General features: G+C 41.4%; 1 protein-coding gene across 4 annotated transcripts in view; it reads right to left on the reverse strand.

Annotated features, from left to right (window-relative positions):
- KIAA2012 (KIAA2012 ortholog) overlaps positions 1–12,073 on the reverse strand; it is a 114,178-nt gene that overhangs the window by 9,378 nt on the left and 92,727 nt on the right. For all 4 annotated transcript variants that reach the window (XM_036023056.1, XM_036023055.1, XM_036023054.1 and 1 more), the window contains 3 exons: positions 6,428–6,518; positions 4,163–4,328; positions 2,496–2,613 (listed from right to left, as the gene is read on the reverse strand). In XM_036023056.1, the coding sequence (XP_035878949.1) occupies positions 2,496–2,613; positions 4,163–4,328; positions 6,428–6,518 (375 nt within the window). The remainder of the gene's footprint in view (positions 1–2,495; positions 2,614–4,162; positions 4,329–6,427; positions 6,519–12,073) is intronic.

Here is a 12,073-nt window from a genome sequence, read left to right on the forward strand (position 1 = left end):
TGTCTCTCCTTTTTTTTTCCGGTCTGGTTGCTCTTGTTATGGTGGTGGGCAGAGCCTTAGGTGCTCACCGCCGGGGCTGGGCACCCCGGTTGCTAGATTGTGACGTTATATGTGGGGGCGGGGCGGGAGCGGGAGCGGGGCGGGAGAAAACAATGGCGGTAGTTCCGTTCCCCTGGACTCAGACCCTTGTCTGGGCTTCTGGGCCGCGAGTTCTGCCCTGGTCCACAATCGCTGCCCCTCTGGGTCTGCCAGCCGCAGCTCGCGTACTCAGGGATCACTGCTGCCTTTTTGCGCGACGGATGGCTTTTGCGCCGATTTCGCACCAAACCTTCCCCCGACCTCCGTGCGCCACCGACCCGAGCCAGCCCTGCGCCCGCCCGGCTCGTCTTCTGCTACCAGTCCGGATGAACGCGTCTACTTCAACTTCTTGGCTGCCCGACTTCCATTCAGATAAATCCTCTGCCAGATCTGGGTGTTATTCTGGTAGTAAATTATTGTTGTAAATTATTGGTTTTCTAATCTTGGTTGTACGAGGAGGTACGGTGCGTCCACCTATTCCTCCATCTTGCCGGAAGTCCCGAGAGCATTCTAAACAAAGCAGGTTTCACAGGATTTTATGCATTCTTTCTTAGGTCTGATTGCCTTAGGGAACCTGCCTTTTCCAGCACAGGGCTACACCCACCACCTGCATTGTTTCAGGCTTAAGTCAGGTAGGGGAAGTAAGACAGACAAGACATTAGGAGACTTCTTGCAGACAGAATGAGGACTCAGGCTATGTCAAAGCTGAGGGATGAGGGTCCATCATCCCTTTTCTGTAGCCCCCCAAGTCCTTCCCTGGGGCCATGTGATCTTGCCTGTCTTGAGTCATCCCTCCCCTGGGGAATCTTACCCATCACTGGCTAACCGATCAAGCGCTAGGGGCCAGGCAGGGTGAAGTAAAAGGAGCAGAAGCTGTGCTCCTGCCAGGGAGATAAGCTTTGTCTCCTTAGTGGTTTATAATCTGAGGGTCACTCACTCAGCCTTAGCCATGGGGGTGGGGGCAGGGGTTACAGTTCCTGAAACCAGGCAGGGTGGACCCCAACAGGGAAGGGAGGTAGAAAGAAAGAGAGGGAGAGAAACATTGATGTGAGACACACATCAATCTGTTACCTCTTGCATGCAGTCTGACCAGGGGCTGAACCTGTAACCTAGGCATGAGCCTTGACTAGGAACCAAATCGGTGACCCTTTGCCTTGCGGGATAATGCCCAACCAACTGAGCCACACTGGCCAGAACTCTATGAATCCTTTTCAGTAACCTTTTAACTCCAGTGTGCAATGGAGTCACATGGGATGCAGATTCCTGAGCCCCACTCAAGAGTCTGATTTGGCAGGAAGTTTGCATTTTACTAACCACCCCAACTGTTTTAAGAAGGGTAGTCCACAGAAGATGCTTTGAGAAATTGCCTTATTCTAATTGGATCAACTGTAATTCAGTAATCTTGCTCCTAGAAATGTTTTGTTAAACTCTATGTGTGGTGAGGGCAAGACCCTCCAGAGGGGCACCTGTGGGCACAGCTGGATGGTCGTGCCTCCAGAGTGAGGTCTGTAACCTTGAAAAGTTTAAGCCTTCCTTTCTCTCAGGACCCTTCCTCAGTTTATCTCTGGGGGTCACAAGTGTTTCCTTTTCCCAGTCCTGCCAGTGCTATCCAAGTCAAGGGTTACAACAACACGAAGTCAGCAAGACTTTGAAAAACAAACCTTAAAAATAGATGTCGCCACGGAGAGTATTTAATGTCATCCTTTTTACATATATTTTTATTTGTTTGGAGAGTATTCTGAATCACGTGGCCAGGAAAAAACTGGTGTAGTTTTTAGGCTAAAAAAAACGTCTTCAGAAGCATAGGAATGTGAATTTCTTGTGAGGTGTAACACAGGGAACCAAGAAGAAAAATGGTGGCTGGGGTAACCTTCAGAGCTGGTGGCATCCTTTCCCCTCCCGAGTGCTCTCCCTGTCCATTTCTCAGATTGTGATGTAGTTACTACCTCATGGAGGCAGTGGTAACAGCTTGTGTTTGGAATCAAGTTGGCGGGGTCAGGCCCTGGGTCCGCCAGTTTACTGTTCAATCTGTTTGATCTTATGCAAACCACCCAACCTCTCTCAGCTTCAACTAGTGCATGATATAACAGCACTTACTTTATGAAGATGTTGTGGGGGATTTTATGATGTCACATATACAGAGTTCCTAATACTGTGGGTATTCAGTAAATAGGTGCTAATATAATTATCATTGTCTTTCTTGGTGATCCCAAGTCTCTAGACATGCCAGTTTCCTCTATATCTGTCTGCTAAGATAGTGACATGAAGTAAGGCTGCAACACCATCTTAGTTGGTCGAGGAGACCAAACTCTCAAAACAGAGAGTTTGTCCCGTAGGATCCACACTGATTCTCAGTGACACCTCCCAGCTCCCACTAGTTGTGTCCTTGGCCATTCCTTGTGGGCATGCTCACTTACCAACAGGAGTCTTTGTTTCTGTGTGAACCTTTCCTTCTCTCTCCTCCTTTGGCACCTTAGACTTCTCTGTCTTGGTTCTTTTCTTTCTCTTGGCATGGTCAATCAGCTCCGTCTCCTCCTAAAGGTGAACATTTAAGGACAGGGACCAAGATACAGGGACAATGATACATGTAGGAACAGAAAGAAACAAAGAAAAACATGAAAAGAAGGTTATGTTGAACAAGGCAGACTGGCTCTGAATAGAGTTTGTGTGGGTTCCAGATGAAGCAGAAGAACAAGTCTTAGGGAGCGTGGAGCTGGTGAGGAAAGCCTAAGGTTCAGCCTTTGATTTTAAACTGCCAGGTATAATTTCATGGGACAATGGAGGAACAGAATACATTTTACGATCCACCCCTGCTTTTGATACTAAATCATGGTCTACAGACCTGGATCAAAGTGGGGCAGTTTTCACCTTTGATAGATTGCTGTTGCCACGATTAATGCTTAAGTAGTTTAAATCAAAGCCAGCTTTATCCGCTGCTGTGTCATTTGCTAACTTTCAGGAAACTACAAGCAGATGACCGCAGCCATGTCAGTCCTCACCTTCCCTGTGGGCTGGGACAACACGCAGGTTCCCTCTGAAAGAGGATGGCAGAGCAGGGTCACGGCTACCCACTCCGGACCGGTGATATTGTGACATAGTAAGGAATACACATTTGGTCTTCCATCCTCAGTCCCTGGCACAAAGCCCCTAAAACCCTTGTAATTTCTGGAGCATAAAAGCAGTGTGTTTTGTTATTCATAACAGGATCCTTTCAACAACATCTAAGATTATGTTAATGAGGTGACTTTTGGAAAGCTCCTGAGGAAGGGGGACTGGTTGCCAGGGAAACCAACTAGGTAATTAGAGGACTGAACCTTTCAACTCCACACCCGCAACCTCAGAGAGGGAGAGAAGGGCTGGAGTTTGAGTTAATGGCCATTCACCGATGATGCGATCAACCGTGCCTGCGTAAGGAAGCCTCCATAAAAACCCCAACCAAAGGAGTTCAGAGGGCTCTGGACTGGTTAGCATATCCGCGTGCTGAGAGGGTGGCACACCCCAAACTCCGTGGAGACAGAAGATCCTGCGGTTGGGACCACTTTGGACTTTGCCCTGTGTATTTCTTCATCTGGCTGTTCACTTGTGTCCTTTATCATAAACTTTGTAGTAAATCAGTAAATAAATGTTTCCCCGAGTTTTGTGAGCCATTCCAGCAAATTATCAAACCTGATGGGAAGTGGGGGTGGGAATCCTCTGTAGGGCCTGGCCTAGCTCTGGGTAGTCAGTGTCAGAACTGAATTGTGGGACACCCGGTTGGTGTCCACAGAGAGTTGGAGGATTGGTTGTTGTGGGAAAAATGCCCAGACGTTTGGTGTCAGAAGTGGTGTAAGTGTAGAAAAACTGGTTTCCTTTTAGTACCTTTGTAAGAATTAGAAATGGGCACCTCATCCTTCAGGGGGATGCAACCCCATGCTGGGGTGCCTGACATGGTGAACAGGCCACAGACTGGATTTCAGCTCTGACTTGCCCACTTTGTCAGGTGCCTCTGTATAGCAGGCAATCTACACAGCTGTACATGGTAGCTCTGACGGGGGCACGATCCAGGTAGTGCCTTTGGACCAAGTGCCTAGGTGTTTGCACTCACGTGACTGATGTTGGCTGGTGTTTCCTGCTTGGACGTTCTTGGTTCAGTCTTCCCTTCTCTTTCTTTTGGAAGAAGAGATGTGTCTACAGGACCCAACCTCTCTGAGGACTCAGGCCCAGGTTCTGGGAGTCCTCTGTGCCAATGGTGTACGTCATAATCTTTGCCCCTTTGAAAAAAGCAATCCAACAAGACCATACTAAAGAGAAAACTCAGGTGGACAAGAAAGAGGGAACATGAACATTGACTGAGTGTCTGTTCTCTGCCATTTCACACACTTACTCATTTCACACAATTGGTGGGCATTTCACATACTTGGTCAACCCTCTTTTTCTGAATAAAGAAGATGAGAAAGTTTGGTCTTCCCTTTTGAGGTTGTCTCGGGTTAAATTCTAAAACTCAGGTAGCAGAAAAAATGGGTTGCCTCTTGGGATTGCATGTTTATGCTTTCAATTGAATGACATAGGATCATCTAACTGAAACTTCTTCTGTCAAAGGCATAGCTGAAAAATAAGGTGACCTTTAAGAAAGATTGTCTAAGAAGATGCAAATATCCATCCATCCCTTTATGCCCTCTGAATTGTATTCTTGATCAAATTCAGCCACCAAAAGGTCATGTGCTGTGTCAGTTTGATTCCTTGTAGAATTGCTGTCACTGACAGTGTGCCTTCAGGATAACCAACTTATTTTCTCTAGGTAAAAAGGTCCCTAAGAAACAGCCATATGAGTTACAGTAACAGCAGCAGCTAAAGCTACTGTGTACCAGGCCTGGTTTTGGGCATTTTATGTTTTTTAGCTCCATCAGGATCATATTTACTATGCTGTGCTAGCACAGGGCCTTCTATAGAAACTTGAGAAATATTTGTCAAATGAGGTAAATGGAATTTCCTGTAAATATATGAGTCTTTAAATCATTCAATGTCACTCTATAAAAACCCAGAGAAGAACTATCCTTTGGAATTTAGTGCTAGCAAAACATTTATTTCCCCTGAGGAACAGGTATGCTGTAAATGAGAACCACAAACCTGATCATGCTGCTTTTTTTTCCCCTTTCACATTCAGGAATTTCTGTATCAAGTCTGAAAGTTCTTTTTTCTTTTTAAAGATTTTATTTATTTACTTTTAGAGAGAGAGGAAGGGAGGGAGAGAGGGAGAGAAACAAGTCTCCCTAGCAGGGACCTGGCCTGCAACCCAGGCATGTGCCCTGACTGGGAATTGAACCAGTAACCATTCAGTTCACAGGCCAGTGCTCAATCCACTGAGCTACACCAGCCAGGGTTGGAAGTCTGTTCTTTAATTACAATGTCTGTGATGACTTTTGTGGAGTGTTGGTGTAGTTTTTTTTGTTTCCTTCCAATTAAAATTTTTTTGATCTCTCTCTTTTTAAATTAATAAACTAATTTAGCTTTAGAGAGGGGGAAGGGAGGAAGAAAAAGAGGGAGAGAAACATCAATCGGTTGCCTCTCATCCATGCCCCGACCAGGGACCGAACTCGTAACCTAGGCATGTGCCCTGACCAGGGATCAAACCCTTGACCTTTTGCTTTGTGCAATGACACCCAACCAACTGAGTCACATTGGTCAGGGCTCTCTCTTTTTGGTGACGGTTTGTTGTAAGTGGTTTAAATCTATTGTGGAAAAAGATGATGTATAAAAGTTAGAAAATGGAATTCTTTGGATAGTAGCCTCACCATCCAAGTGCCATTTTCCCTTAGTTGCTAGGGAATATAAAGCCTTTTTGAGGGATTCAGGAGGGAAGCCCTATGCCACAAGGAAGGTGAGGGTAGGTTCGCAAGTCGCTGAGGCTCATGGGAGGTCACAGTAGGCTATAGTTCTACATGGAGGAGAAGAAAAAAGGAAGCACTTAATATGGGTTAGCAATTAGTATGAGTACTATTAGTGTTATTTATTGTACTTCAGCTACAGCAGAGTGAATGCTGAGAGGAGAAACCTAGGATGAATTGACAGACCTCAGCTTTTTAGGCATATCGTGGATGTCAGTTAAATAGACAAATGGAGAAAGCTGCTTCCACACTGTTGGAGTTAAACTTCACTCATCACCCACCCACAAAGAGTATGCTCTAAATAGGAAACACATCACCATACAGTTCTCCCCAAGAATCTTTGTTTTTTAGACAGCAGTTTAATTCTAGTTGTCAGAGTATGCTATCAGCTGAGACTTTTCAGAAAACACAGAAACAAAATGAATTAAAAACAAGGATAAACAAAATAAAAAGGAAGTTCATATATTACAACTTTGAATGCTTACGCCATTTGGACAGCATCTGCCTCAGGCCTCCACATGTGCTCAGCCCAGGAAGTGCTGAGAGGGCGGAGGGTCACATTCCTTGGCTCTGGGTCTGTGAAAACAGAGAGCATTCTTCATCAGCAAAGGACAACAGTCAATGATCTCAAACGCTAGCAGGGAAAATGTTTCCCTGTTGAGTCCTCAACAGCATGCCAATTAAAACAGTGAGATATGTTATACCTAGGAAATTAGCAAATCTGTAGGTATCACTGCTGGCACATGGCAAATGACAATAAAATTAGTAAGACCCTTTGGGAAAGCGATTTGACAGTATGTATCAAGAACCAGAAAAATGTCTGGTCTTTGATTAGGATTCTCATTCCTGGATATTTACCATAAGGAAATAGTTCAAAGGAAGAAATAGCTTTTTGTACCAACTTATTTATTACAAAATTATTATTAATAGTAACAAATGAAAACAGCCCAACAATGGGAGATTAGGAAAGTAATTATGATGCATTAATTTGACACTTAAAATTATGGTTCCAAGATAAGCAATATGGAAAATATGATATAATGACAAATAAAAATGTAAACTATAGAATAGTATGTTAGAATCTGTAAAATATATATTTAGATGAATAAGATCTGGAGGAAAAAATAGAAAAAATATGTTAGATTGGGAGGTTTGTGTGTGTTTATATTTTTCTTAAAACCTCAGTGTGGTTATAACATTGAAAGAAAATTGATTAAAAAAAATGTGTCCTATGAGGAAGGCATACGTGGGTCACACAGTCTGCGCTCTCTGCTGGGGCCTCTGAAGACCACGCTGGGCAGCTCTTTGAGAAGAATCTCCAGACTAAGACTTTACATTGGACTAGGCCACCTTTTATCTTAGTTACTTTAAAGAATTTTTAAATTATAGAAGGTATATTTCATTGCAGAAAATTTGGAAAACACACACACACACACAAAAACCGTAAAGAAGATGCCCCCCCACCAACACATAATTATTAGAATGTCAAAAATTAAAAAGACTGACTATACGAGAGCTGACAAGGACATGAGGAACTGGAACTCTCATACACTGCTGGTTGGAATGTAAAACGGTACAAGTCCTTAGGAAAATAGTTTGACAGTTTTTTAAAAACTTAAAGATTATATATACTATATCATCTACCCATTATACTCCTAGGTACTTTATAGAATGAAAGCACGTGTTCATACAAAGACTTGTCACAAATGTCCATAGGAGCTTTCTTTTTAATAGCTGAAAACTTGCAACAGACCTTATGTCCATCAACAGGTGAAGGGACAGACTGGCCGCTGTATACATACAATGCACTACTGCTCAGCAGTGAGAAGAGTAAAGCATCAATACACTCAACAACGTGGGTGAATCTCGAATGAACTATGTGGTGAAAGAATTAAGATAGAGAAGAGTGCATATGGTTTGATTCCATTTACATAAAATTCTAGTAAATGTAACAATAGTGACAGAAAGCAGATCAGTGATTGGGGGTGAGAGAGGCAGGAGAGAGAGAGCATGAGGAAACATTTGGGAGTGATGAGTGTTTCATTATTGATTGTGGTAATGGTTTCATGGGTGCTTACATATATCAAAACTTACCTAGTAAATCCTAAAAGTTCTCCACAGAAGAAAAAAATTTTGTTAACTATGTGAGCTGATATACATTAACTACACTTATTGTGGTAATCATTTTACAACATGTACATGTGTCAAATCATGTTATATACCTTAAACTAATACAATGGTACATGTCAATTATATCTTAATAAAATTGGAAAAAACTCAGAATCATATCAATATATAATGTTTCAATGAAAGACAATTGATGACTGAATAATTTTAGATCCTACCAAGTAATCATACAAAAGTAAGATCTAAGAAGAGTGAAGTTGATTGCATTAAAATCTTTGCAGAAAAATGAAATTATAATATTTGCCACAAAAAACATATCTAATTGTACAGTTTAACTAGGTACCATTTATGTATGTTAATCATCCCTTGATAAAGCTGTTGAAAGCCTAACAAAATATATATTAATACAATAAAGTGCCTAAAGCAGTCCTGACACCTGATAAAAACAAACAACAAAACATACCTCACCCGTGATCACTCTACCCTCATAAAACTACTGCAAATATTTTGACATATTTATGTTCATGCACATATACAAATTATACAGTGTATATATAATTTTAATGTACTTTTATGTTATTAGAATGTACTCTATCATAAATATTCTTAAAAATGATTTTAATAGCAGTATAGCATTTCATCATCTGGATGTACTATAATTGACTAAAACCAAACATGTAACTTTTGAAAGTCAGATTGTTTCAATTTTTTATAACTGTGAAGCACTCTGCATAGTATATCTCTTAAAGGAATGTTTTTAATTATTAAAAGACTTACTTTTTGTCCACATCTATGAGTATTAAGGGATGTATACAGTCTTTAAGGAACAATATCTACCATTGAATTTTTCCCCAGAATATTTGTACCAATTTACAGTCCATGGAAATGGTCATTCCTTCCTTCATTTATCATGAAATACTTACTATGCTGGTATTGTGTTAGGTGCTGGGAATAGTGAGTAGGCTGGATGCACACCCTGGGCTCGGGAGCTTAAGGTCTCATGGTTGTTAACACCAAACCAAACCAAACAAAAACTAAAACTAAAAAAAAATTTTTTTGAAAGTCATACTCTAATATTTAATCCCCATTTTCTCTCATTCTTTTTGAGCCACAGATTCTTGCACAAATTAATTCATTTCTCCTCAATTTTATTTAAAGTATTTTATACTTTAAAGAAAATTTTGAAAAGAAAAAAAGTTCTCTTATCCTACTAGCATCATTCTCTTAACAATGCAGTTACTCCCTTCTTCCGTGTTCAATTATTGTCCAGTGCCCCCCTTTCTGCCCCGCCCCCACCCCAGAGCCTCTTTTCATCCCGGGCTCTCTTTTGTCGTTCGTGAACCTTAAGGGTGACATGCACTGTCTCACACACCAACCTTTAGACTTTAGTGGGGACAAAACTGTTAAAGCACGAAGTTAGTTGAGGAAACTGAGACGCTGATTGAGGTGGTATCTTGGAATTTATTTTGCCTTGAATAATACGTAGTATTAACAGAACGTGGGAGCTGATTATGGTATTTTCGCGATTAGGGGGATTCTGTGAGGGTTTCTTTAAACATGGCTGGCTCAGAAAAAGCTGTCTCGTTGGACATTCACTGCCCTTCACCCCTTTTCGAACTTTGTGACAGGGCATGATTGGAACAGCAGAGGGCGCGTTTGTATTGACCAAAAGCTGAGGTTCTCCCTTAGTGTAATTTCACCATTTTGATTAGAATTGAAACTGTCAGTGTTGGGATGTGAACCATAGAAGGGTGATCTGTTTTTCTCTAGTAAAATAATATGATATTTAGGAAGTACTGAAATAAACCAAGGCAGTATTTTGAATAATATTTGCAACTTTTAATTTTTTTAAGGTTTTATTTATTTATTTTTAGAGAGAGAGGGAGGGAGGGAGAGAAACATCAATGTGTGGTTGCCTCTTGCACGTTCCCCTAGTGGGGACCTGGCCTGCGACCCAGGCATGTGCCCTGACTGGGGATCTAACTGTGAACCCTCTGGTTCGCAGGCAGGCACTTAATTCACTGAGCCACACCAGAGCCAGGTTAACTTTCTTTTCCTTTCCTTTCCCTCCCTTCCTTCCTCCCTCCCTCCCTCCCTCCCTCCCTTCCTTCCTTCCTTCTTTCCTTCCTTCCTTCCTTCCTTAAAAATAAAAGCTGTAAAATACGGGGTCTGGCACAAATAACACCCCTTTTTATGTGCTAGTAATCTATATCACATTTTTATTATAAAATCATAAGTATGTAATTCTGTAATATAACAATGTCACACTCAAGTACCCCATAAGACATTTGAGGTGAAATGTTCAAGTTGCTGTCCATCTCCTGCAAGACATTCACATACCCTCTAACCACACTCAATGGTGTTACTTCTGGTGGACCCTGTATTTTAAGAATGCAGAGTATAGAAAAAATATTGCATAATGATAACCCATGTACTTACCATTTAGTTTTCTGAAATCTTAACATTCTGCCATATTTGATTCACATTTTACCACCCCCCCAAAAAAAACCCCAAACATTTCAGAGACTTCACTTGATCCCATACAATGCCATTTCCCTCACTCTCCCCCAGAGAGAACCATTCTCCTAAACTTGGTATCTATCAGTTGACAGCGTTCAGAACATGCTATTCCAAAATATGGCACACTGACTATTTTAAGCTGAAGGAACTCGAGAAATATCAGGTGCCGATAGGACTCTCTCACCTCCCTGTTCTCCCCTGAAGCAGGTCATAAAAGCCCTCAGAGGAGGGGTACCCTCCCTTCAGCACAGGAGCATCCTTGTCTCTGAAGACAGCTCCTTCTTTCTCCACTGTTTGTATCTATTTATCCCCTCTCCTGTTTTATAACACCACTTTAGCCATATATGAGTGCATTCCACCCCCCAGATTCTCATTCTCTTCTGTTTTATCCCTAAGCAATATCATTTAGCTTTAAAGTAATTTTTGATATTTTCTTGGGAAAACTCTTCCACTTTGCTTTTCTTCAAAACTATTGGCATCTTTGACCCTTCTTTATGACTTTTGGAATCAACTTACCATGTTCCACTAAAAACCTTACCGGGGCATGTTAAAAATTGGAATTGCATTCAATTTATGGATTAATTTAGGGAGAATTGTCATCTTTATGGTAGTGAATCTTTCTATGTATGAACAATATTTACAGTATTGATATGTATAATGTTATATTTATTCATTTATTTTTAAATATATTTTATTAACTATGCTATTACAGTTGTCCCATTTCCCCCCCTTTATTCCCTCTGCCCTACATACCCCCTACCACCTTCATTCTCCTGCTTTAGTTCATGTCCATAGGTCATACATATAAGTTCTTTGGCTTCTACATTTCCTATACTATTCTTAACTTCCCCCTGTCTATTTTCTACCCACCATTTATGCTACTTACTCCCTGTACCTTTTCCCCCTCTCTCCCTACCCACTCCCCCGCTGATAACCCTCCATGCGATCTCCATTTCTGTGGTTCTGTTCCTGTTCTAGTTGTTTGTTTTTGTTTTTGTTTTAGGTTCAGTTGTTAATAACTGTGAGTTTGTTGTCATTTTATTGTTCATATTTTTTATCTTCTTTTTCTTAGAAAAATCCCTTTAACATTTCATTTAATAAGGACTTGGTGATGATGAACTCCTTTAACTTGACCTTATCTGGGAAGTACTTTATCTGCCCTTCCATTCCAAATGACAGGTTTGCTGGGTCTAGAGTAATTTTGGATATAGGTCCTTGCCTTTCATGACTCAAAATACTTCTTTCTAGTCCTTTCTTGCCTATAAGGTTTCTTTTGAGAAATCAGCTGAAAGTCTTAAGGGAACTCCTTTGTAGGGAACTGTCTCCTTTTCTCTTGCCACTTTTAAGATTCTCTTCTTATCTTTAATCTTGGCTAGTGTAATTATGATGTACCTTGGTGTGTTCCTCCTTGGGTCCAACTTCTTTGGGACTTTCTGAGCTTCCTGGACTTCCTGGAAGTCTATTTCCTTCACCAGATTGGAGAA

Source organism: Phyllostomus discolor, chromosome 4 (genome assembly GCF_004126475.2).
Source record: "Phyllostomus discolor isolate MPI-MPIP mPhyDis1 chromosome 4, mPhyDis1.pri.v3, whole genome shotgun sequence".
Taxonomy (NCBI): domain Eukaryota; kingdom Metazoa; phylum Chordata; class Mammalia; order Chiroptera; family Phyllostomidae; genus Phyllostomus; species Phyllostomus discolor.